The sequence below is a fragment of the Theropithecus gelada genome, chromosome 15 (genome assembly GCF_003255815.1).
Source record: "Theropithecus gelada isolate Dixy chromosome 15, Tgel_1.0, whole genome shotgun sequence".
Taxonomy (NCBI): domain Eukaryota; kingdom Metazoa; phylum Chordata; class Mammalia; order Primates; family Cercopithecidae; genus Theropithecus; species Theropithecus gelada.
Genome location: NC_037683.1, coordinates 39,387,470 through 39,415,224, shown reverse-complemented (window position 1 = coordinate 39,415,224; position 27,755 = coordinate 39,387,470). Strand labels below are relative to the sequence as shown.

The window sequence follows — 27,755 nt, the reverse complement described above, 5'->3', positions numbered from 1 at the left end:
CTGGATCTGCACAGCCAAATGCTGATGTTCAAAAATTTTTTTCCTTAATAAGAGAGCTGGTGACAGGGGGAGGAACAATAATTTTAATGAGAGGTAAGGAAAAGAAAAAGGCTATGGTGCTTCTGAAATATGGATGACTCATAGATGCTTGGAAGCAGGACAAGGAAGAAGCAAATGCTATTTCTAATTTTGAAGACCTGGTATCTATTTTATCTATCTATCTATCTATCTATCTATCTATCTATCTATCTATCTATCTATCTATTTATTTATTTTTTGCCTCCTGATTATTTTGCCCAGAAGAGTAGTTAGCTGCTCAGAAGAACTTGGCAGATTCCTTGCTGTGTCTATACATATGACCCCTTGTCGGGGAGTTGAAGGAGTGGCCTGCCCCTCCAGACCTGTGGGTGTTTCTCATTAGGTGGAATGAGAGACTTGAGAAAAGAAATGAGACACAGAGACAAAGTATAGAGAAAGAAAAAGCTGGCGTGGGTCCTCTGTATGCTGAGCGCCAGTCCCCTGGGCCCACTTTTTCTTTCTCTATACTTTGTCTCTGTGTCTCATTTCTTTTCTTGAAGTAGGAGAATCATATCCACATAAAATGTGGGCTCCAAATATACCAAAGACAGAGTTTCCCAGAGGAGAAAGTCCGGTTGAAGAGAGTTAGGTAAGATTATGCAGTGCACTCATTCGGAATTAAAACATGTATATTTAACAAGAATCATGAAGATGGAGAAAAAAGAGATTCATTCAGAGAACCTGGAATTTTCTCATTTACCAAGACATAGTGAAAGATCACACTTAACAAAAGAAACAGGCCGGGCGCGGTGGCTCAAGCCTGTAATCCCAGCACTTTGGGAGGCCGAGACGGGCGGATCACGAGGTCAGGAGATCGAGACCATCCTGGTTAATATGGTGAAACCCCGTCTCTACTAAAAAGTACAAAAAAAAAACTAGCCGGGCGTGGTGACGGGCGCCTGTAGTCCCAGCTACTTGGGAGGCTGAGGCAGGAGAATGGCGTGAACCTGGGAGGCAGAGCTTGTAGTGAGCTGAGATCTGGCCACTGCACTCCAGCCTGGGCGATAGAGCGAAACTCCGTCTCAAAAAAAAAAAAAAAAGAAAAAGAAACAGAAGAGGAGATAATTTATTAACACAAAATCCAGGGAGACACTGCATGAGCCTAAGTGAGTAGTGCTCACACATTTGGATTAAACAAGGATTTTGACAGCACTCTCTGCATTCCTGTAACCTGGAAACTGCTTAGTGGCTCATCGACATGGCGCTGCCCATGTTGCTGTGAAGATTCTTCCCTCTCCCTGTTTCTTGCAATTCTTGAGCCCCCATCTCTTCTAAGCTTGGGTGACCATCTTTTAGGGTTGAAATGGCACTTAATTTGCCACATTAGCTCTGTTGTGCAGTTTTTTTATTATTAAAACGACTCAGAAAAATATTTTTAAAAACTAAATGTGAGATTACCCATAATCCTTGTACTATAAAACAATTACTTTCAATTCTCCATTTTCTCTGCTGAACAATGACCATATATATTAGGCACACATATTTTTCAGAGTTCTAAACATAGGATATAACAAGTTTGCATTATGCTTTTAAAAAAATTTATTTTCTAACATAATAAACTATTTTAATATTAATTTCTAAAAATATTATTTTCTAACTATTTTTTATTTATTAACTTTAGTGGCCTAATACTATCCCTATTGTTTTTGTTATAATTGACTACTCCCAAACTGTAGGTATTTAAGTTTTTAAATATTATTATTTATTGTATATATGACAAATATTGCTACAATAAAACAGTTTGTATATAGCATTTTTTTTTCTTTTTTTGAGATGGAGCTTCACTCTGTCTCCCAGGGCAGAACGTAGTGGAGTGATCTCGACTCACTGCAACCTCCACCTTTTGGTTTCAAGTGATTCTCCTGCCTCAGCCTCCCAAGTAGCTGGGACTAAAGGCATGTGCCACCATGTCCAGCTGATTTTTGTATTTTTTAATAGAGATGGGGTTTCAGCATGTTGGCCAGGCTGGTCTTGAACTCCTGACCTCAAGTGATCAGCCTGCCTCGGCCTCCCAAAGTGCTGGGATTAAAGACATGAGCCACCGCGCCTGGCCGTGTATAGCATTTTAAAATATTTTTATTTCTTTGAGATACATATTGCAATGAGCAAGATTACCCGGTCAAAGGATACAACTGTTCTGATGACTTGGGATGTGTAAAATGTCCCGTAGAGAGGGTGGAAGCCATTCCCAGTGCCACCAAAGATACCGCAATGCCTAGAAAGCTTCTATTTTTGCCAATTCTTTTATAATTAATCATTTTTCCTGTTTTAAATATTGTAAGTTGTATTTATTGAATTAACAAGGCTATTTTTCCATGTTTGTTTTACCTATCTCCTTTTGTATGAATCAATAATGACTTTTTTGCATATTTATTTATGCACATCAGACACAGTGAGGCTTTTTGTTGAAAAACTGCTAACCCTTTTGCTAACATGTTATGTTTCCCCTTTTTATGTTTTCTTGTCTTTGTTATATTTTATTATATGAAAGTTTGAAATTTTACACAGCTATACTTATTTTGATTATTGTACATTCTTCTACTGTTTCAGGCATTAGAAAATATTGATTGTGGGGATAAATATTTTGTATCCAGTGTTATATTTTTGAAAAATAGTGAACACTTCAGTCCATTTTAAACTTCTGTGCCAAAGAGTGTAACTGTGTTAATTTTTCTTCACTGAAACTCTTAATTTCATCTCAATATTTCAGAGACTCCTTAGTCAATGAAAGGCTACCTCCATGTTAGAGCGACCTGCATTTCTTTGTAGTAATTTAGGTTTTTATTTCAAATCTTCAGATTTTAAAAATATTGGCAATTTTTAAAAAGCATTGTGAGAACAAACACCATGTAAAACCAGTAACAACAAAAGCAAACATTTGTAGGTCAGAGTTAGCCTGTGAGTGCTCAGACTGTCTTCTGATCTACACAGCTTTATCGCTACTATTGTGACCCTTCAGTGTTATAATTTTTCATTATGAATCAGCTAATTCTTGATGATTCATGATTTATAGTTCACAGTCATTGGCTACTGGGATAGGTATGGTAGTTGACACAGCAGCAGAGGAGTCCAGTCTGATTCTCAGTCTAGTGGCCTTGTTCCTCTACCATAATGACATTCTGGTTTTTTTTTGAGATGGAGTCTTGCTCTGTCACCCAGGCTGGAGTGCAGTGGTGCGATCTCAGCTCACTGCAACCTCTTTCTCCTTGGTTCAAGCAATTCTCCTGCCTCAGCCGTCTGAGTAGCTGGGATTACAGGCATGTGCCACCACGCCCAGTTAATTTTTGTATTTTCAGTAGAGACGGGGTTTCACAATGTTGGCCAGGATGGTCTCGATCTCCTGACCTCATGATCTGCCCATCTTGGCCTCCCAAAGTGCTGGGATTACAGGCATGAGCCACCGCGCCGCGCCGACACTCTGTTTTTAAAAACACCCGAGCCTCCCCCGTTCACAGTATTCAAAATAGATATAACACCACAGCAGACTAACTACCTACTCTCTCTTTTAACAGACAGAAAGAATCAGTAGTGTAAGTGGAGAATGGAATTTGTAATTTTTTAAAATAAAAATTGTCTTCATTTAAAAAATTCACACTGTTCCTCAGACAGTGGCTTAGGAATTTGTAATTAACAAAAATGTTTGGAAGATATTTTTTCCTTGAGAATGTTTCTAAAGCATGATAGAATATACACCAAAGCTAAATTGAATTTGCTGAAGCTGTATTTTTTTCTGTTTCAAAAAGAGTGTCTAGTGGTCTGGGGATAGCAGCATATGGTAGAGAGCAGACACAATCCATTAACATAGGATTCATAACAACATATTGTGACTGATCTCTATAGCCTCAGAGCATATTGGTTTGTGTTATCGGTTTAATCTAAATACTGTCACCTGTTTCTCAAGATGAGCCAACGGTGGAACATGGTTTAAAACTGTTTTGCCTAACATATCTGTTTCATTGCAATGCATAGAACCAAAGAGGTGGAGGCTGCTTGTTCTTTGACAAGCAGTTTACCTCTTTGGGCTTCAGTTTCATCATTTATGAAAACTGAGGCTTGATTTGATTACATACATGGTTAAGACTATAATAAATAATTTGTGACAGGTAGATATAGGAACTATAAAAATAAGATAAATGCAGAGAGGTAGAAATAAAGCTCAGGATTTGGGATCAGAAAGCCTGGTTCAAATCCTTGCTTTGCCACTTACCAGCTGCATGACTTTGGAGAAGATTCTAGATCTCTACATGACTCATCTGTAATGCTGAAATAATGGCACCAGACTCACAGTATTGTTATGATGATTAAATTATATTTATAACAAAGGTTATATCAAAAGTTATGGGACAATTGCTTAATAAATGTTTATTATCATCCCAAGAAACTGTATAGAACTAGATTTGTTGTCAACTGGCAATTAACTGACAGGAAAAACAAAGTATTCTGATTTGGGAATAAATGTGATTCTTTTAACCCAAATTTCCAGTTAGATCTTTCCAGTGCTAAATCCGGATACAGGCTCTCAGTTCAAGGTCATTGCCACAAAGCCTTGGGTAATTACCTTGAGTAGATTTATTGGACAATTAGCATGTAAATTCCAGCCACTCCAGAAACTGAAATACATTTCCTCTCTTTGTTAAATGTGAGCATGTAATCCAATATGTTTCAAACCCTTAGTCATAATTTTAAAATTTCCATACTTTAATGTGCACATTGCAGGGTATATAAATAATGTCTCTCTTTAATGACAATAATGTCCTCTTGGCTAGCATGACATGTGCTCACTTTCTCCATGTAAAATTCCTCCATAAAAAGTTAAATAGGTTGGGCTGGAATGAGAGATTTTCTTTTAAAATTTCTCCAGCTCTCAAGTCAAAAAGTCTGTTGTCCCCTCTGCAAATGAAGGAGTGCGGAGGACCTTGAAATTGTTCCCATTGTTTTCTCTGTAGGCTTGGATATGGGCTGTACACAAATGTCCAGTTAATTTTAGAGTGGGTGTAGCTAAGAACTAAGTAAGTGTTCAAAAGCAACCAGTGAGCCTCATGTCTCCTTTACATATTGATCTTGTAGAAGGGGAGGAAGGGGGAAGGGAAGGGAATTAGTTGAATGAAATGGAATTGTGCTCCAGCTGTGTTGCATGTCTTTTTGAATCCTCAAAATAACCCTGGGAAGGATCCTCTTTTTAATTAGGTGGAAAGACACAGACAGGCTAAGTAAATTATTCATGCTTACACAGCTAAAAAGAAGTCAGTGTGATAACAACCTAGTTGCAACTGAATCCAAACCCAGGTGTGTCTGAATCTTTGAACATTGCATAACCCTGATCACCACAGGGTTGGGAGCGTTATCACAATTTTTAGGGTTGAACAGGAATTGAAGGGGCAAGGATTCCTATTTTTGTGGTTTCTAAGTAATCTATTAAATAAAAACGTATATGGTAGGGTGCCTTGATAGATAGGTTCCCTGCAAGTGATTAAATTTGTGACCTTTTTTTTTCTATTTTTGGTCAAGACCAGTTGCCAGCTTCTTCCAAATAAAATAGCAGTAAATCTCCTTGAAATAGATCTTCCATGTCCTGAAAAAAGTTACCTGAGTGGTATCCCTTAGCTAAGCAAGTGTAGGGAGAGTATGTTTCATTTGTTCCGCTGTTTTGAGAGCCTTAAGCATCTTATATGGGAAGTGGTTCTCTGTGAGAAAGGGGATTGGTGTGGAGCCACAGATGCTGGGACAAGTCCTAGCCCTGCTCTTCTGAGGACAGTTTGTGCTCTGAGAACTGACAATAGTATGTGGGACCTCAGGGAGCTGGTAACATTTGGCGTACAGGCAGTGATGTATTTACTGGCAAACCGATTCTCCAAAACAAAACAAAACAAAAACAACTAAAAGCTTTTGTTCTCTCCTCACCATAGCTGATCTAAAGCTACCAGCATGACATAAATGAGTGGGAAGAGACACTTGCATTCTGAATCTCCCCCAGAACCACAGGCTCCCAGTGGTGGAAATCTATTAGGGTGTGAGGACTTCTGCGCTGAATGTTCCACTAGGGAAAAGGCTTCCTGGAATGACAGAGCTCTCAGCTTCTCTGCTATGCCCCAGATCTGATTTTCAAAATCAGCATAGCTAGTGTAGCTAGCATCCACCTCTGCTGTGGAGACACAATTGTCAGTCTCTGCATCTCTGAGCAACAGACATAATGCCACTTCAGCATCCTAGGGAGATTCCACTGCAGCCTGAATCTTTACTGCCTCTCCTCCGTGGGACAACTAACTAAATGTCCCATTCTCTCCACCTGAGGGGTAGGGACCAGTGTTCGAGGTGAGAGCACTTTCTGGGAGAACACTTTCCTTGGCCTATTTAGCTGGAGGTCCCCTTCATTGAACTTAATGCTGGTGTGGGCTGCCAACCCTGGAAACCCACTGCCAATGAGGATGATGACTGAGCTGGGCACTTAGTCCAGGCTTAGCATTTCCTATAAGAGCCCTGAAGCTAGTTTCTGTTCAGGAGCTGGAGCAATGAGTCAGGAGGAGGCCAAATGAACTCCTACCCCTCAAACATGCACAGCGATTTCTGGATGCATTGTGGGGAATGGGGCTGCAATCCGCTGAAGGAAAAGATAGGATTTTGTCCCCCAAGAAAAGTGATTACAAGATGCCCAGCAAAGATAAATATATTTGTCCCTGTTGCTACAATAGGAAGTTAACAATCTGAGAAGATATCTGAACACAAGCAAATTAAAATAGTTCACCTAACACCCATGCAAATTATAAATTTCCTCCCATAAACAAAATGATGAGAAATAACAGCAAAAATGTATATTTTCTTATTTTTGAACTTTCAAAGTTCTAGTTTGGTCTTTGGATCAAAACAAAGATGTTTATAAAAGGCATTTCCTTTTCTTTCCCCACTATGCTCAATTGACTTGCTCTTCCCCTCATAGGGTACCCTGAGTCATTCAGAGAAGAATTAATAGCACTGAGATGGTGATGAAGCTCCTGTTGGGACATATGGCTTCACAAAGAGAAATACTTCCAGCTAAGTCAGAGAGACAGTTGGACATCTTGAGCAAATCTTGAAAGAGGTAGGGAAGAAAGCAAAAGTTGTTGGGTGGTGCTTGTAAGAAAAAGGCTCACACGATGAGGACCAGCTTCTTGTGGATCTCCAGGTCTCTGACCACAGCACTGAATTCCTCAAAGGATATCTTCCCATCGCCATCCTTGTCCAGGATGAGGATGGTTTTGTCGACCAGCTGCTGGAGCTGCCAGTCCGGCAGGTTGTTGCCCACCATCATCTTCAGCACCTGGAAGAGCTCCCCGTTGGAAATGTAGCCATCTTTATCCATGTCGTAAATGCTAAACGCAAACCTCAACTTCTGCTCCTCGTCGCCCTTGACGCTGAACTGAGAGGTCCCCAGGATGAATTCCTTGAAGTCCACTTCTCCATCGTCGTTGGTGTCGAAGACGTCGATCACTCGCCGCACCAACGGGTTGTGGCGCAGCTCCGGCAGGGACATGAACTCCTCCACGCTCAGAGAGCCTGATTTGTCCAAGTCCAACTTCCGAAACCTCCTGCCCAGCCTTTTAATTTCATCATTGTCAAAGTGGGCGCACATCTCCGCCGGGTAACTGGCCTCGTTTCCCATTGTGGACATCTGGCAACGGCCACGGCTTACAGGGTGGGAGGAGGGCGCAGGGGCGGCGGGCTCGGGCGGGGCGCGTGCCCGGACGGTTGGGCCATGGGGTGAGGGTAGAGGGCTCCTGGGGGCCTTGATAGAGCAGAAGGGCAGGGGAGCGGAGGGAGGGGCGGCAGGTCAGAGAGGGAGCGGAGAGAGGAGGGAAAGAAGGAGGGAAAAGGGGGCGGAAGGGGAGGTGGGTGCTGTCTGGGCAGGGGTATAGGGAGGAGAGAATGGAGCCTGGGGGTGCCTGGGAGAGGCAGAGGTGGAAAGCTGGGCTGCCCCTTCTCTTTATCCTTCTCTCAAACTCTTGTACCTTTCCATGATAACCCCGATTCCCCTGGCAATTATTTTATCTACTTAATGTCCCCTCCCCCCTTTTTATATCTGAGAAAGTAAGCGCGGAAGGAGAAGGGGTCACATCTGTATTATTCGCTGCAGTATCCCAGAAGCATAGTGCTTCACAGGCAATATGTGCTTAGTAAATATATGCCGAATGACTGAACTACAACCAAGGACACTGTATACTTGCTTTACAGACCTAGTGTAAGGACGAAACAAGGTGGCACATCAAGGCATTGATATAGTATGTTTTCCATGATTCCGTGGGAGGGGAAGCCAGGCTTGACATCCTTCTGTAACTTTTTCAGGACATAGGATTCAGAGTGTTTGTAAGAGATCAGACCAGAATTTCTCACATGGATCACCTACAGGCACTAACATATTCCGGAGGAATATAAACAATGCTGAATTCAGGGCATTTTTCAAGATGACACAGTTCTCAAGAACACAACTTCTGTTACTCTCTTGCCTCGAATCTATCATCTCATGCCCAAGTCACATCTTTGTTGTTGGTGCCTGGCGGCTATTCTGCAGAATACTTTGGGGGAACGTCTGCAGTCTGCCCAAAGAAACCTTTGTGTGTGTTGAGAGTGACAGTAACCTCTGGATGATCTCACTTTTCTCCTTTTGTTTCAACTAGATTTGTTATTTCTGTTGAAGACTAATCTCACATGCTCCCTCCTATTCCTTCTTCCTTAGGAGCACATCAATCACTCCAAATGCATAAGAAACAAATGCGGTTCAAGAGCAAACAGTTCAAAGGGACTTGGGGAAACCTCAGGCCACTAAATCAAACTGAAAGAGGCAAACACTCCTTCACTTTAAAAAATGTTGGCAAGTTCTGTGTTCTATGGTTCAGCCAAAATATCAGTCTAAAGATAACCATGCTGGAATTAGCAAAACTAAGCCACTGATCACCTCATCATTAGGTCTGGCCATTTTACTTTCCTCTGTAAACAAACGATAATCCATGGATATGTTTTAAAGCTGATTATGGGCAATACACAAATGAAACCCCTTTTCCCAATTAGACTGTGATATTGGAACATGTTTTATTTTACTTATTTGCTTGCTTTTCAGTTATTCAGAGAAATGAGCATGGTACAGTTTGGATATAAACCTATTGAATTTGCAATATTAAGGATACCACCTTAAATTATATTACAAGATGCCTAAAACCAGTGTTAGTCTCTAAATGCTACCAACCACTGTAGCCTGTGTTCTTTCTAAAGCACAAAGACCTTTCTGGACTCTCTGGGGAGATATCCAGGCCCTGCAGGTGCAGTTCTGAAAAAATCAGAAACCTGAGGGGCAAGGACAGAACTGTATCTTTTGGGAATGCAATGGGGCTGGGAGCCTCTAGAATTGTGTTATTGGTCTCATCCTGTGTCTTTGACCACAGTGTAGTCCAGTTTCTTGGCTGCAAGTAAAAGAATCTACCTCTAAGAAGTTTAGCACAAAAGATAATTTGTTGGAAGAATCTCACATAATCTAAAGAAGAGCTGAATGATTCAGTCTTAGGAAGGATGAGGATCCCACTGGGTTTAAGGAAAAATTGGAACCAACGCCTCAGGACCAGTTATGTAATTTGCGGTGTCCTTTGTTTGAAAATGATTAAGAGCTTCAAGATGGCCACAGAAGAACATAAACCAAGTACGGGACCTTAAGTGACTGCATGGGCCACATGCCCATGAAGCTGGCCCTGCAAGGAGTTGGGCCCATTGACCTCTCTGTGCCTTTCACCTCTGCTTCTCTTTCCTTCACTCTCTCCTATGATAAAGCAATTCTTCTACATTGCAGAGGACACAACTAGTGACAGATTCCAAGTTAAGACTTTGGGGATTTTATTATCAGAAAAGACGGACTTTTCCCTGTTCTAGTTAGATGCCCACAAATCCCAGGAGTAGGCTCTGAGTGGTTTCACTTGGGTTGGGTTCCCACCTATGAGCCATCAGACATGGTTTATAACATATGGGAGTTTCCATTTGAACCTCACGGGTGGAGCTGGGGCGGGGGGGTGGGGAAGTGGGGGCTGGGTAGGAAGAGCAGGTACCAAAAGAAGCACATGCTCTTCCTTATAAGAACAGGGGTAATGCTGAGCAGACAGAACAACAGATGGGCATTAGACAGGTCCATTCGTGCTGACTCTATAGGAGAGAGGAAGCGTTTTGAACTCCCTTCAGTTTTGCCAACTGAATGGGCCACAGATCTTGCTATAGCTATAGGCCTCCACCAGCTCATTCATTACTGCCAGGTCCATCTTATTATTTGCTAAAATATCCCTTCACCTCTGTGTAGACAGAATCAGTATCTCACTTGCACACTCTTGTGAGTTTTACAAACTGTGGGTTACAACACACTAGTGAGTGATGAAGTTGGTTTAGTGAGTTACAAGCAACATCAAAAAAATAGAATAGCAGATAATTGAAGAGAAAGTATCATCAGTAAGGGGAAGTACTATTACTTCATAAAGTTGTTTATAAAGTTGTAAAAAGTTTACTTCATAAAGTTGTAAAACTAAATATAGTATATGTATATATGATAAAGGAATACCAGATCATTGTGGGTTTGCAATATGGCATATTTTCTTGCTTGGATTATGGTAAAAAATAAAGACAGTCTGACATATACTACAGAACACAGTGTTTTGATATCTTCTGTTATAGGCTCATGCCATGAGAATAATTCAACAGCAAAAGCATTTTCATACTGGTTTTTCATTCTCTGTGAGATCAGTATGTGGGGATAAAATAGATGAATCTTGAAATAATAATCTATAGCAGTGCTGTCTAATTATATATGTAGTTTAAAATTTTTAGTAACATTAAAAAGCAAAAAAGTGAATTTTAATAATATATTTATATTAACCCAACATATCCAAAGCGTTACCATTTCAACATGTAATCAATATTATCATTTATGAATGAGTTGTTTTACACATTTTTGTACTGTATTTTATTTTTTTGTACATGTCAATTAGAGCTCACAACATTTCCAGTGCTCAGTAACTACATGTGGCCATCATATTGGACAGCACAGATCTAGACAGTTTAATGGAAATGGAAAGATTTGGAAGCTAAAATATTTGATGGTTGAATTATTACCCCAATTGACTGAATTAATTAGGTTAAAAAGAGGTATTATTAGGTATTATTAATTAGGTATTATAAGGTAGAAAGGATTTAAAATGGGACATCATCAAATCTTAACTGTCCACTTAGGAGCAGTAAGACCTTGGACAAGTTGCTTGATATTAGTTTTCCCATATGAAAAATGGGGCCAATAATATATATTTTGTACAGTTTTATGAGTATTAAAGCTAATGTTAGTCAATATAATAAGTCATTATCATTATTGCTATTATTACTAATTTTATTGTTACTTACCTTGCTAGTAGAGATGAAGTCTTAAAGGATACCAGCCTGCCCTGGACACTTAAGTGTACATGTGGCCACTTAACAACACTCCTCATGTATTGGTTACAGTATGCCACAGGCTGCTTACACACTATACCAGCATAAAAGTTGGCTCCTCCTGTTCAGAACTCTTTAAGGACTGATTACAGACCTTCCATTGCAGTCTTGAGAAACAAAGTAACCAACATCACTGGCCCATCAGGCACTCTTAAGGATTCCTCACTTACATTCTTCTGAGTAATTCCTTGATAGTCATTTAGAAAGAAGCTTCCAGGGTGAAAACTCTTAGTCAGCTGTATTTCCCTATGTGAGTGTGTGGTTAGGAGGTAGCAAAGGGTAAAGGAGAGAGCGTAGGAGGTAAATAGTTGGTTCCAGCCTCAGCTCTTTACCTCGTTAGCTGTGAGCCTTTGAGTGAAGCTATTGCTGTACCAACCTCAACATACTCAACTGTGAAATGGTGATAATACTTACACCTGCTTTATCTACTGATGTGTTATTGTAAGAATCAGATGAGGTAGTGTATATAGAAATGTTACATAAGAAGGTGAAATCTTGTCACAGGAATATAGAATGGTTACACAGACAGTACTGGGAAGGTGGTAACACTTCACTGAAATAATTCAGGTGTACAAGCAGAACCATTCTACTCCGTGCTGTAGAGGATGTAACATTATGCTAGATCTGGACTTTTAGTCAATGTGAAGTTGAGTTCTTATTGTTCTACGTTTCACAAACTATGTAGTTCAGCATTATTATGGGACACATTTGTTTCAATTTTCTCTGTAAATTATTCTTAGTAATTTCCATAGAAAACACTATTTGTTACTTTTCTGTTCATCACTGTGGATTGATGTGGACTGTAGGGCATTCACTGAAGCAAGTAAATTAAAAGGGTTGACTAACTGTTTTGGGAGAAACCAGGAGGCTTGATGGCTCTTCTATTTCAGTAAGTCATTTTTTTTTTCCCTCAAAAGTTTTCAGATAAAGAAATATGAGTAGGTCACATGTAAAAATAACTGACATTGGAAAATCAAACTAACGGAAATGGAAATGAGACTTGAGGTTCACATAAGGTTTCATTTTTTCAAGCCAGTCAGGAGACCAGATCACACAGGTGTTCTAGAACCTATATCCTTGACATTTGGTTGGAAGCTCTCACCTTTCTGTAGCATTGCCAGTCACCATATTTAATATCTAAGTGTACTGACGTTAGCCACAGTGTAGACTGTAGAACCACATAGCCTGAGTTTAAACTGTTCCTGAGCATCAGGTTTGTCATCTGTTTGGTTTTCTTTTGTAATACTGAGATGGTGCTTAATGAGTTTTTGGCATGTATAGTTTTAAATCAAAGTTTTGCTATTTAACAACTTTGTGACCTTGGGCAGAGTTAACTTATCTGAATCTTTTCACTCATCTGTAAAACAAGGATGATGATTACTAACTCAGAGTATCACTTTCAGGATTAAATGAGATAGATTATAAGAAGAAGTAGGCTCAATGTCTATCACATAGTAGGCACAGGAATGGTAGAGATTATAATTATTGCCTACTTTAGGCTTGCCTAAAAACTCAAATAGACTATGCATACATACACAGAGATATACTCAGCTATTTATTCGTTTTCTTAGCAAATAATTATTGAGGATCTACTCTGCGAGAAGAATATAATACTGACCTAAAGTGGATGCTTTTCCTGTTGTCCCTGTTCTCCTGGAGCTTACAGTTTTGGTGGGAAGATGGACATTAACCAAATCATCATGTCCATAGATGTAAAGGAGCACCTGCCTTGAGTATTACAGATGAGAAGTACATGGTGCTAGGAGAGTTTCGACAACAGGAAACTTTTATTGGGGAAATGATGATTGATCTACAGTCTCAAGAAACAGAAGTTAACTAGATGTTCTGGGAAGGAATGAGTGTTCCAAGTAGAAGAAACTCCATGTGTAAGAGGAACAAAACAAGTAGGAGGAACTGAAAGAATGCCAGTGTGACTGGAGTAGGGAGGCCAAGGGAGAGCATGGTATTGGATGAAGTGATAAGATGGTTTGACCGTTCCCCATACACTGAAGAACAGACAACATTTACTCAATTATTCTTCATAGGGCATCGTTTATTCAATCATGTTTTAACATGTAAAGCATTGGGACATTCAGAGATGGTCTTTGCTCAGAAAACTTGCTGATCACTGAGTGAATTGAGGCATTAAAGAGTTATAATTAATAACACAAGATGGACAACAAAACATGTCAGCAGAGAGGTAAGGGAAAAGAACTACAAGAACTCAGAGAATTGAGAAATTACTTCTTTCTGGGAACAATACAGGAAGACTTTTTTTCTTTTTTCATGAAGTATTTGATCCTGAGAGAGACAAAGGGAACAAGTACCATAATCACAGAAGTGGGAAAGAGTGCAGTTGTAGATATTAGCAAGTTGCTTATAATGGCTGAAGTACTTGAGCAAAGTAGCAGAAGATGAGCTAGACAGAACCAGATGAAGCAGGGTTTTGAATGTTTGGCTAAGACATTCAGTTTCTATCCAGTAGGGAAAGCAGAAGTTTTATCAGAAGAACAACTTAATCAGAATTATATTTTGCAGAGATTAATCTGGCATTGTGGGTAGATTGAACGAGACAAGAGACCAGTATTTGGGAGAGCAGCTAGGAAACAATGACAACTACAAATTCTTGTCTAGAAGAGCCTGAGCTGGGATGAAAGAGGCACTAGAAGTAAAATGTGGAGGGTATTAATTATTTTGCAAGAGCTGTTGTAAAGAAGCAGCACAAATGGGGTGGCTTAAACAACAGAAATTTATTGTCCTCTAGTTCTGGAGGCTAGAAGTCTGAAATCAAGGAGTTGGCAGGGTCATGCTCCCTTTGAAACCTATAGAGCAACCCTTTCTTGCCTCTTCCTAGCTCCTGGTGGTTTGTGGTCATCTTTGGCCTTCCTGACTTGCAGATGCATAAATCCAGTCTCTGCCTTCGTCATCACATGGTGCTCTCCCTGAGTGTCTCTGTCTTCGTAGATGGCTTCTTATAAGGATACCAGTCATACTGGATTTGGGCTTCACTCTTGCTGCAATATGACTGAATCTCAGCTCAACCAATCCTGTCTGCAATGACCCTATTTCCAAACCAGAACACATTCTGAGGTATTGAGAATTAGGACCTCAGAACCTCAATATCTTTTTTTAGGGGACACAGTTCAACCCATAACACTAGGCTGAAGTCTTATTGTATAGAAGGACAGAGGGAAGGAGCTCAGAAGAGGCCCCACATGGGTATGCATTGGCTTCCCTGGCCAGCAAGCCCTAAGCTTTCATGTTGCAGGAAGCCACCTATATTGCATAAGAAGAGGGGCATCTCTATAAAAGCTCCAGGACGCTCCCATGATGTTGCCTTCTCATCCAACATGTCCTGAAATTCTACCAACTCCCACAGCCGCATGGGGAGGAATTGTCCTCAGATACGCTGGAGGAAGTGTCAGGGCAATTTCTCACATTTTTAGACTTGGTTTTTGCCTTATGTGAGAAAGAAAAAAAGATGGTTTTTCCAGTATTTTGTAATAACTTGCATCAGGAGCCACTAGATGGCAATCTTCACACATTTCCATGCTTTCTCTGCTTTCTTCGAGCCGGAATCCTCAGAGCCCAGAAACAACTCCTCTCTGCACAGGGAATAGAGGTGAGGGAGGAGTCCCATTTCCTGTGATCCCCCACAGACTTTAGTGCATGCAAGTCTAAAAAAATGGAAGGAAGACTGTCTCTCACAATAGTCCGAATCAGTTTGAGCACTGTTCATACCTTTTAGTTGCATAGTAAATAGCATTTCATCAATATTCATGAGTTCGCTGAATTTAACCAGGGAAAAGCAAGATCTCTTAACAGTATGTGGTCTTGGGTATAATTTATGCCCAAGAATCTCTGGTATATAAAAAAGGGGACTCATTCCAAGAGATCTGTTTACTTGGTCATTAGCAAGGGTGAAGGAGACATTTGCTGAAATTAGTTTTCCTTCTCTCAAAATCCAAACTTCTGTCATTTACAGTAGCCAGAGAGCAACAGAGAAGCAGCCCTAATGTTGTGATGATATGGAGGGAGGGGAAAACAAGATTAGAGAATTGTAGGTCTGGGAGCCTAATTTTGAAATACCATCGACTACATGCGAAGACCAAGTTACCACTGTTTCTCTAAAGATCTGTTTTAAGTGCCGCCTAATGGTTTGTATAAAGCATCTTCATATTTTCCCACTCATACTTAGACACTGAGCTGGAGGAAAGAAAGAACACAACGCTACAAAAGTTAGTTAAACCAGCACTTTGAAAAGTAGAAAATTCCAGAATCATGCATTTCTCATTTTGCAATAAAAAATTATTTGATTCTGTAACATACGTAAGCAATAAATAAAAGAGTGTTTATCTTGGAGTTAGAAGATGCTTGTAATGATAAGATGCTTCTGCTTTTTTCGAGATGGGGCCAAGCTGGGCCTAGGAGGGTGGGTGCACCAACTGTAATTTCTTGTCTATGCTTATTATTCACCAAATATATATATTTTTTCTGCGTGCATGATTCTGTAATCAGGGAAGGAGGAGGGCACATTTGTCAAGCCAGATGTTTTCCATAAACTATCTCATTAAATGTATTTCACACTTTCAGGCAGGCCCTATTATTATTCCCAGGTTTGGAGGAAGATCTGAAGTTTTGGAAGTTGCACAGCTTGCATAGACACACAGTGGTGGAGCTGGGAGTCAAATCCTGGTATGTTGCTTCCAGAGCTGAAATTCTTCTGTATTCTAGACTGCCTTCCATATAAGACTGGAAAAGATGTCCCTGCCTTTGAGGAGGTAATAGGGAAGCTACAAGGCCGAGCGCAGGAAAAGTAAAGGCCCATAATTTACTTGTGGGTCCACCTGTGACTGCATAACAAGTGGGCCAAAGAAAGCAGCCACCTGTAATTTTAGAATTCCTGGGGAAGGGGCACTATTAAGAGGGCATACAATTCTGTCAATCCAGTATGATTGGGTGCAGTATCTTTGAAGGGCAAGGCCAAATTGCATTGCTTATAATTTCATGCCTCAGTGTTTTACTGTGGTTTTGTCTGGAGGGTTCTCCCGCTACAGGGGTTACCTCCTCCAGGAAGCCTGCTCTGTTTCCTCTAGCTCTTCCATGTGTGAATTATGGCCTTGTTTGTGCCACTGCTTACCTTGTATCTTCATCTATTGCTGCCCCTGTGGCGGTGTGGAATTGGGTTTTTTTTTCACAAGTCTCTCTTGAGCTCCTATGAGCTCCCTGCCTTTGAGCTCTGTATTCATCTCTGCATTGGCTGCACCCAGCATGGGACACGCTACATGGGAATTAAACACATGTTTGCTAATGGATGGATAGGAGAAAGGAAGAGAAAGAAAGAAAAGGAAGGAAGGGAAGTGGGGAGAAAGAGAAGGAAAGGGAAGAAAGGGAAGGAATGAAGGAAAGGAAGGAAAGGAAAGACAGGAAACAAAAAGGAAAGGAAGAAAAGAAGCGAAAGAAAGAACGAATGGATTTGGAAATTGTTCTTGTAGCCAGACAGATGAAAATGAGGTCTTTCCGAGACTGGCTTCCCTTTCTTCAGGCCCAGTTTTACTCCACGTCATAAAAGAATACACGTACAACTTTGTGCTTCTTCAGGTTTTCAGAACACACTACCTGGATAGGTTCCACCTGACCTTACGCTTGGCTTAAATATTAAACTTAATTACTTAGGCTACTCTAAGGAAAGCACTCAGCTGTCAAGGTGGCTCTTGATATACACGAGTTTTCAATTTAAAGCAATCTACACTCATTAACTCTCCTTGCCTCCCCATAACTTTCATCAGGTTGAATGGCAGACAGTGACATTTTAAATGGAAAAGAGAAGGGGTAGGAATGAGAAAGGGGCAGGAGGGTGTTGAGATGTGGGCTAGCTGTCAAGACCAGAAAAGACTGCATTAAAACTCTGCCCTCCCCCACTGCCCTAACTATTCCCTTTGAGTTTTTAATATGAATTAAAGATAAACTGGACAGAAAAAACTGACTGGCATTGAAGCTTCTCAATTTGACTCGTGGGATTCCCTTTGGCTTTCAATGTATAGCTGACTAACCCTTCCCTTTCCCCTTCCAAGAAGTTAACAGAGGGAAGAATGGATCTGCTATGAGAGAACTCCATTTTCTCAATAAATATTAATAGGTAAACACATATTAATATATCATATATGCATTTTGGTGGTCCTTGGGAATCAAGTCTGGGTCCCTGGTCGGGGAGGGGGAGCCCAGGCTGGAGGCCAGTCGTCCACTGTCCTCCTCTGTGCCCCAGGATCCATATCTTCTATTAGTTAGGCCAGGAATCCTCTTAAATAACCTTAGTTGAGAATCACAGCGTCTATTTGCTGGCCATGGTACATGGTCCTTTATTTTAAGGCAAAGAAACAAGTTTAGAGAAGTGAAGTGATTTGTCAAAGGTCGTGGAACAGGTTCGCAGCAGTGTCAGAACAAATATGATTAACACTATCCATTCAGCACCTACTATGTGTCAGGCACTTTGATGTATGTTATCTCTATTCTTTATACCAAGCCAGAAACATAAAATATCTCAGATTTGCAGTGTAGGGAAGTCAGGGAGGCTAAGCAATTTGTGTTCATGACATTTTGATGTGGATGTTTTGATACCATGGTTATTTTTACTTTTGCTCCTACATCATGCTCCTTAAAAACAAACCATTTGAACTTCCATTTTTAAAACTACCTCATAACGAGGTTAATAGACATCTTCACTCCATCTATGCCCTATGGATCCATCTTTTGGTGGGTGAAGGTAAAGGCTGGGGGAGAATAGGAAGGGTCAAGAATGGACTGAAGGTCAGTTGGAGGCTGGTGGTGTCAGGAATAGGGTGAGGTAAAAGATGGGGAAAGTTCAGATATGGGGCACTGTTTCCTGCTGCGCGCTTCCCATGATACTAAAATCACTGGAGAGTTTAATGATTTCCTTTTGAACAGTTTCACAATATGCTTCTCCTTTTCCCTATCCCATGTAATCAAGGCCTCTGGGTTCCAAGGTTAGAGCTTTCACTCTAGTGTTTGGTTTCTTGCTTAGTATGTATTTGTTTCCCACAGTACTCAATAACAGCGGAGGAGATCCCTGGATTCAGCAAGAAATCTTGTAGCAATCAAGCAAGATATGCATTAAACTGAGGCTCAGAAAGGTTAAGCAGTTTTCTCAAGGACATAGAGCTGCCTCCTCATAGTGACGGGACAGCCAGGGTGGTCTGACTCTCAAGACCAAGGTCATTTAAGTAGACTTGATTGTACTTCTCTCTCCTTCCCAACAAGTGCAAGGCATGGTCTCTCTCCCTGCAGGCTGGACCCCTGTCTGGAGGTGCAGAGGCTGCACACTCTCAGATGGTTGGGTTGCGGCCACTTTTCTGTGGCTGACCCCATCCCACATTCATCTGCCACGAGGGACAGTGCTGGATATTCTTCTGCCCTTCCACATCTACTTTCCACCTTTCTTCATCCTGCTTTGTGCCCTGGGAAGCAGACCTCTCCACACCATATTGACAGGCTCCCTTGACCTGAGGTAGAAGATGCAAGGGTGGGAGGAGACCAAACTCAGGTATTTATTCCCTGGGTGTCTTCCAGGCAGGTCACTGTGGGATGGCTGTACCCCTGGTCAAATGGCCATGGCTCTTAGAAAGCCCTCTGCCATTTCTCCCTGGGTTCTAGAAATGGCTCTCTTAATTCTTCCCTTTGAACCTAGATGTGATCATGGCTCCCTCACTTCACCTGCCCTGGGAGACTGTAGTATCTTCACTGGTTTCCTTAAATCATACTTTTGCAAATAGTTTCTTTAAAATTCTCCTTTGATCATTGGAGTGTTCTATCTGCTCCCCACCAAGATCACTGTTTCCTCTTTCTTCCTGACCAGTCCCACTTGGTAAAAAGTGCGTTATTCAAACTATTATTTAAAGGAGGCTTGCAAAAAGAAGTTATCATCTAGATATGTTAGTAATCCCTTGAAGAATTTTAGAGGTTGCTAAACTGTGGTCTGCTGCCTTGCTTTCCTGGTTTGTGAATAACCGATGTCAAAATTCTTGCCCTGGAGCTCTTAAATTCACTTGGGGAGTTGAAAAAAGTTAATTTTTTTTTTTTTTTGCTGAGTCAAAGGAAAATGAAGGAAATTTACACCCTGCCATATGTTTTCCCTAATGGCATTGATTGACAATGAGTCCACTGTGGGCAGAGGCACAGGTGTGCAGGGAGGACTATGGGGAAACACCTGAGGTCAATTTAAAATTCCTCTTTGAAAATTGCCAGAGTCTGGTCAGCAGAATTGGACCTGCAATTTCCTAAGTGACTCTGGGGAGCAGATAAAGCCCTGAAATTCAGGAAAAAAGAGTGAGTTTATCTTCTAGAGAAACTGCGGCTAGATAGCTCTGGGGCTGCAAAGAGATGGAAGGTGAATAGGTCAAGCTTCTCACATTGGGCCAAGTATTAATGTGCAACTGCCAGAAATGGGGGAAAAAGGCACCTAGTAATTTTATTACTAGGTCACCATGTAATTTGTTATCTAAACTAGAATATTTTTTCAGAGCGAAAGACGGTGTTTAATTGCTCTATAGCAACAGACTTACGCAGGAACTGTAACTGGCAAAATGGTATGTAAGGTAAAAAGTAAACCGAAGAATGGAATCCTCAGGGGTCAGGGGCACCTGTTGGGAGGGGAACCAGCCAGAGTATAACCTGGTTCTTCTTCACTGTGCCCTGCACTCCTCCCCCTGGGTAGGGGGAAGGAGGAGGGCCATGTGTATGAGACCATCATTTTATTTACTCCACGCAACAGTCACTGATGAGATGAAGAAGCTAAAGCTGAGTTGGATTAAGGCGCTCGCCAAAAGTAAGTTGGTGGTTGAAGTAGGCTTCAAGGATAGCTTGTCTGATTTCAAAGTTAATCCTGGTTCTCCACACTAACAGAGCCCGGCAGTGTATGACATTTGAGGCAAAAGGGATGACAAGCGAAACATTAGTAAGTATGCTTTCTTCTTCTGACCTTTTCTGTGAGAAAGTTAAGAAAAAAATCACAGTTGGAGACTTAGTGTATTGAGCAATGGGAAATCCAGCAGGCAGAGGGTCTTTGTGCAGAGGAGACCAAACTCAGTCAATGAACTGAAGACTGGTTTCATTTAATTACGTTCTATCTTTAGGTTCTGTGAGGAAAATCCTGAAATTCTGTCTTAGGTTGTTCAAAACAAAAATGTCACACAAGAATATGCATTGCTGTTTAAATGTACCCAGGTAAGCATTATTACAAAAAAGTTTCCTATTCCATAGACCAGGATACGCCATACAGCAGACCAGCATCCCTGAGGAAGAAGAGCTCTGTGTGTGTGTGGCCCTCCTATCTCTACACAAACTGATGTTACCAGAACTCTGTTATTTCTGTCCCTGAAGGTAAGGACACAACTTTCCTCCATTCTTCTCATTCCTAGCTCTCTTTCAAATTTAGCTGACCTGGAATGTGGGCCCAACATTGCCTTGACAAGCACAAGTTGATCCTGATATTAGCCTCTTATTCAATGCTTCCAGCTGACTACATCTAGAATTTCCCATCTGCCATTCCCCTGAATCTGGCCTGTGAAAAACTGCAATGGAAAACATTTTGCTGTACTTTAGATGCATCATCTCAACAGTTTATGGCTTTCACTGATACTTGTTTTTCAAAACATCTTTTTTTTTTGGTCTACACTTAATTTGATTTTGTTTGAAATTGCTGATAAATCCATATAGCCCTGTAACATATATGAGGTGAAACCTCATAATCCTTAAGAACATGGGTAACTTTGTGGTTATCATATTTAGGAATATGCCCAATATTTGAAGAGCACTATTGAATTTCATTTTTGCCACAATCCTATAAAGTATATACGACTATCTCCCCAGTTTGTAGAAGCTGAGTCTCAGAATGCTTAAATAACATGTCCTGGTATCACAGTTGGTAGGCCTGGGATTCAAATCTAGAATTGCCTTCAAAGCCCATGTTTCTAACCATTATACTATACTGTATAGAATACTGAATATTCATATTTTAGGACAATATTAAGGGAAGCCAGAATCACTGTATCAAAGCTGGGAGGACTTGCTTTGCAGATGATTAAATCAAAATACCTCATTGTGCAGATGGCTGGTGGTAGGTGGGATGAGAGAAGAAGCAGCTTTCAAAGTCTACAGAGTGAGAGTAGAAGTGGTTGGATATGCTTATTCAACATCTATGCTTCTGTCTCCTCCTTCCTAAGGGAATCCTGCTTTTGTTTAGGCCTTCACACTTCTCGATGTGACCCTGTGTTTCAAGGGAGGCTGTGCAATCGCCAGTGCTAGGGGATGAGTCATGACTGGCCTAATCCATCATGGTGAACCCATTCCCTTACCAATGATAGGCTTAGACATAGGCAGAAGATAGAATTTTGGCCAATGAAATATGAGGAAATCTAATGGAGGGTTTCTGGGAATATTTCTTCACTTTAAAAAGAGCCATAGACATCTGAAGATATCCTAATGTAGGGAGAGGAAGAATTAGTACTTCTATTATTTACTATTCACCATTCTGAGCTTCCATAAATGACCTCTTATTCTTAGAACAAAATGGGATGGCAGGTTTTATCATACCCATTCATAGATGAGGAGACTCAGACTTGAGAGTAGTTAAGTAATTCAGCTGTTAATTGGTAGAGATGGGATTGAAATCCAGAAATGTATGGCTTCAAATGTATCTTGTTTTAGGTTAGTTACTTTTCCTTTGGAATAAATTTGACATAGGTTTATGTTAATAATTGTGTTGGTAAGTCTCCGATAGTGTGTTCCCTTCTGTGTGTCCAGGTAGAGTTAGGTTCTGAGTCTGCCGAGCTGTGTGTCCTTAGGTCTTCCTCCACCTGGGAATCATGTGGTCCCTCCAGCTGAAGTCTTGGTCAGATGATCCTCTGAAATGACAATAGCCTAGAGGCTTGCATGTGATCAGGGAGGTTAAAATCATTCAGGAATGCTGGCTTTGGGGACAGGATTGGGAGACTCCTTTTCTCTTAATACTTTGCTGTCAAATTTTTTAAATTAAAAATCTGTTTTGTAAAGATAGAGTCTCACGGCATTGCCCCGTCTGGTCTTGAATTCCTGGGCTCAAATGAGCTGCCTGCCTTGGCCTCCCAATGTGCTGGAATTACAGGCATGAGCCACTGCACCCAGCCTTGTCTTGCTGTCAATTCTGAATCACTTGAAGATGTTGACTTGAGTCAGCTATGGTCACAACAAATGATAGAAAACACCAAGTAATTGTTACTTGGCACAGGTTAGGCAACTGGTTTGTTTCCTTCCTTGGTTGACTTAATTCAATTGACTGGTATAGGCCCAAGTTCATTTCTTTTAGGACAAGCCAGGGAAATCTCTCCAAATAAAGATAAAAATGTCTACTTTACAGGGTTGTAGAGAGAACCAAGTTAATGTTCCTTATATAGTTTCTATCACATGGTAGGAAACAGAATGTGCTAGCTCCCTAAGTCCCCATTTTCCTCTTGCTTCCTTCAAACGTTTGATCAATACAAAAGTTATCCAGAGGAGAAATGTTTTTGTTTCTTGCAATCACTGCTAACTCTGTTACTCAATGTAATTTTTCAAAAAGAATTATTTTAGAATCTAGCACTAAAGATAGGTTAACTTCTTCTTTTTCCAATTAAAAAAATGTCCAACCCATCTTATATTCCTTTTTGTCATGGCTTCCAGGATAATCAGAAGTAAACTTAATTACCAAGGGCATTGACCAGCTTGCATCTATCTATCTATTTATCTATCTATCTATCTATCTATCTATCTATCTATCTATCTACCAATCAATCATCTATCTATCTACATTTTTATCCTTATCATCTAGATGTCTATCATCTATCTGTATTAGTTCCCTAGGGCTGATGTAACAAATTACCACAAACTTGGTGACTTAAAACAACTGAAATTTTGCCAGGTGTGGTGGCTCATGCTTGTAATCTCAGCACTTTAGGAGGCCGAGGCGGGCGGATCATGAGGTCAGGAGATCAAGACCATCCTGGCTAACATGGTGAAACCCCATCTCTACTGAAAATACAAAAAATTAGCTGGGCGTGGTGGCGGTTGCCTGTAGTCCCAGCTACTCGGGAGATGAGGCAGGAGAATGGCATGAACCTGGGAGGTGGAGCTGGCAGTGAGCTGAGATGGTGTCACTGCACTCCAGCCTGGGTGACAGAGCAAGACTCCGTCTCAAAAAACAAAACAAAAGAAAACAAAACAAAAACAAAACAAGAACAACAAAAAACCCCAGAAATTTATTCCCTCACAGTTTAGGAGGCCAAAAGTCTGAAATCAAGGTGTCAGCAGGGTTAGTTGCCTCTGGAAGCTCTGAGGGACATGTTTTATGCTTCTTTCCTAGCTTCTGAGGGTTGCTGGCAATTTTTAGCATTTCCTTGGCTTGTAGCTGCACATTCCAGTGTCTACCTTTGTTGTCACATGGACTTTTTCCCTGTGTGTCTCTCCACAGGGTTTCCTTATAAGGATATCCATAATTGAGTTTAGGACCCACTTGAATACAGTATGGCCTCATTTTAACTTCATTAACTACCTTTTCAAAGACCTTATTTCCAAATAAGGTCACATTCTGAAGTTCTAGGTAGACACTAATTTTGGGGGGACACTATTTGTCCCCCCAAATAGTACACTACAAATTTCACTCCCAATGTATGCTTTTACTTTCTGCTCCCTAACATTTTCTCAGGTACGCTGTCCAATTTCTCTGATTCTTTATTCCACAATCACTGGGTGCTACTATATATGAGACACTGACAATACAATTGCAAACAAAATCTTTGCCACTCACCAAGCTCTTACAGTTTAATGAAGGGATACACTAAAACAAAAACTCAGTTAAGTATTTGTTTAGAAATAGTATAATTTATAAATTACGACAAGTGCTATGAAATAATGTGAGATATGAGATTATAAAGGGAGATATGATTCATATTGGTCTGGGATTATCAGAGACTGAAGAAGGGAGATTTCAGCTGGGAGTTAATAATGTAAAGGATTTAGCTAAGCGAGTGTCAGAGGATAGAGTATTTGAGGAAGAGGAGGCAATAGCCTGAGCAGGGAAGCCAGGAGGAAAGTGGTGTGGGATGAGGCTGGGAGGTGGGCAGGGCCAGGTCCCACAGGGCATTGTGGGCCATGCCAATGTTTCAGATTTTTGTTCCATTAACATGGGAGGCCACTGCAGGCTTCTGAGCGAAGAATGATTTGCCACATGGAAAAATTTGAGGAGGCAGGAGTGAAAGCAGAGAGCCAGTTAGGAGACTTTTATAGTGGTCCAGGTGAAGAATGATGGCTTGGACTCAAGTGACAACAGTGGAGATGACAATAAATGGGCATATTTGAGGCATATTTTATAGAAGGAAAAGACATGGCTTGTTGATGAATGTGGAAGATGAGATGTGGGAGGCATTAAGGATCCCTGCCAGTTTCCAGAATGAGTAACTAGATGGCCAGAGGTGCCATTACCAAGATGTGAGGCACAGGGGGAAAAATAGATTTAGGAGGGACGATCAAGGGTTCAGCTTTTGACAAGTTAAATTTGAGATGCCTGGAGGATAATCAAGTGGAGATGTCAAATAGGAAGGTGGATATATGGTCTGGAGCTCACAATAAGGGTCTGTGTTGAAATACAAATTCGAGAGTTCTTGGCGGAGACTACTTGAAGCCATTATTATTCGCTTTAGGTGTTTTTTGTTTTGTTTTGTTTTTAATTGTCAGGCTGACCTTGTTCAGGTATATTTGGCTCCTCTTTTAAATATCTGAGCCTGTGGCTCTGGTTATACCTTCCAGTCTCCAATTTTAATCATTCAATTTCTGCCTTATTTTATAGGTTTCTTTCTAATTACATTGTAAAGTCAGAGTACTGCAACAGAAAGAAACAGATTCTGATTATTTGTGTGCCTTGGGGAAACCACTGAGTATCTCTGGGTACTCTTTTCCTAACTATAAAAGAAGAGAATTGATTGTTTTCAGTTTTAAATATCTATGGCTCTATAATCTACATCCACGAAGGCTTTATCTTTAGGTAGTAACCATTGGTAATTTAGCAATGTTTTGATTAGATTTTGCAGGATATTTTGAAGTACACATCATGTCCATCAATTAACGATTAAATCAAACAGTGTTCATGTCAGTCTCAGATACTATTGCTGTAATTCAGAACAGCATTTCTTCTGTACTTGTGGATATAGGTCATGGGGAAAAGTAGAAATTTAGATATTTACTCATCAAAATAGCATCGCATTTAAATCTAAGACAAACATGCTTCCCTGTAAATTCCTTTAGGAATGGACGCTTTTTGGGCAAAGTGAAAAGTAATCCAAATATTATGTAAGAGTCTAGTAAATGCAATAACCTAGATGATGAGGCACAAGTAATAGCATTTCCTTATGTTCTCTGAGGTACAGCTATACAACGTGTCACCATTTTCAGCCATCTTTCCATACCTCCGTGACAGCAAAACTTCTCTTGCCACAGGGAACCACCTTGTACCACTTGTCATGGAGCACATCCATAAACCCATGTGACTTGTATTGACTGATTAGCTCGGATATGTTGGAGGTCAATGGAGAGTTGGGTGGGAGGCCAATGCCGTATCCTAGGAGAAAATACAATCTCAGATGAATTTTTTACACCCTTCCTGAGAGATTGCCACCACAGTACATACTTGTGTGATACTGCCGTCAGACCTAAAAAAAGGGCGTGATGAGTTTTCATCAACTTTCTTTCAAAGCACTCAAGGACATTCCTAGTAATGATTACCCTTGAATCAGCTGCATCTCTGAGTAGATGAATTGAGTTGGAAAAGGAGAGGAATGGGCTGTGCACAGTGTGTTAGTGAAACATTTTAAGATCTTCTGCCTTTCCCTTTAAGACATTCCTTAGAGGTAATCTTTGGGGTCTTTATCAGGGCTTGGATTCCCTATCTACTTCTTCCAGAACCCCTCCTCTGAACGTTAAATACACAAAATTGGATTAATCTTAGTCTGTGGTTGGTGACATTCTCTTATCAGTGTTAATGCATGACCCTCTCTTACTTTTTAAAATTTATTTTTAATTTTTGAATAATATAATAAGACCATGTAAATAAACAATACAGTATGAGAACTAAAACATTAACAGGAACTTATAAAAACCATCTTAAATTGTCCATAGATAAATAAATAAATACATAAGAGATAATACTAAGTGTTAGAGAAGATGAGGATTAATAAGATTATTTATATATTGCTTGCTGTAATACAAACTGAAAATTTGCACAACCATTTTGGAAAGCAGTTTGGTATTACTTTGTATGGTTGAACATTTACATATTTTAAGAACAGCAGTTCTGCTCCTGAGTCCATTCCCAAAGATCTCCACCATAAGCATACCAGAAGATACGTACAAAACTGTTCTTAGAGGAACTGTTTGTAATAGCAAAAACTGGAAACAACCCAAATGTTCTTTGACAAGAGAATGGGTAATGAAACTGTGGACTATTTGCACAGATGGAATATTACATAATAAAAACTGTATGAACTAGAACTAGAGGCAACAATATGGATGACCCTTAGTAATATGCCATTGAGTGAAAAAGGTCAGTTCCAGAAGATTACTTGCAGCATGAATTCATTGTGTAAATACTAAAACATTCAAAACCAAACAATATAGTTTTAGTAATACCTATATATGCATAAGTATGTGATAATACTTTTTTTTTTTTTTTTTTTTGAGACAGGGTCTTGCTCTGTTGCTTAGGCTAGAGTACAGTGGTGCCATCATGGCTCACTGCAGGCTTGACCTCCTGGGCTCAAGTGATCCTCCTGGCTCAGCCCCCCAAGTATCTGGAACCACAGGCACACACCACCACCCTGGCTAATTTTTGTATTTTTTTGTTGAGATAGGGTCTCACTGTATTGTCCAGGCTGGTCTTGAACTCCTGGGCTCAACCAGTCCACTCACCTCAGTCTCTCAAAGTGATGGGATTACAGGTGTGAGCCATGTGCCCAGCTTGTCATAATACTTTTTTTTTTTTTTTTTTTTTTAACAAAACCAAGGATGTGATAAGTGAAAGGGTGGTGGTAATGCAGGGCAAGGGAGGCAGGGGAAGGAATGAGGGACAAACATAAAGATGGAGTTAATTTGTTGTCAGAGTTTTATTAGTCAGCTTA

At 40.5% G+C, this 27,755-nt stretch overlaps 2 protein-coding genes across 3 annotated transcripts in view; both read right to left on the bottom strand.

The window, feature by feature from the left end:
- Positions 1–27,755, bottom strand: part of GRIN3A (glutamate ionotropic receptor NMDA type subunit 3A) — a 165,398-nt gene that overhangs the window by 17,339 nt on the left and 120,304 nt on the right. For both annotated transcript variants that reach the window (XR_003116020.1, XM_025360599.1), the window contains exon 6: positions 26,049–26,200. Coding sequence is in view for 1 of the 2 variants with exons in the window: in XM_025360599.1 (XP_025216384.1) it covers positions 26,049–26,200 (152 nt within the window). In the remaining variant the exon portion in view is untranslated. The remainder of the gene's footprint in view (positions 1–26,048; positions 26,201–27,755) is intronic.
- On the bottom strand, positions 4,426–8,371 carry PPP3R2 (protein phosphatase 3 regulatory subunit B, beta). Its single transcript, XM_025360600.1, has one exon. The coding sequence runs from the start codon at positions 7,721–7,723 to the stop codon at positions 7,202–7,204; it is 522 nt and encodes a 173-aa protein (XP_025216385.1). The 5' UTR covers positions 7,724–8,371; the 3' UTR covers positions 4,426–7,201.

Bases quoted from the DNA above. Each gene is read 5' to 3' on its own strand.
- PPP3R2 (XM_025360600.1), bottom strand. From the start codon at position 7,723: ATGTCCACAATGGGAAACGAGGCCAGTTACCCGGCGGAGATGTGCGCC.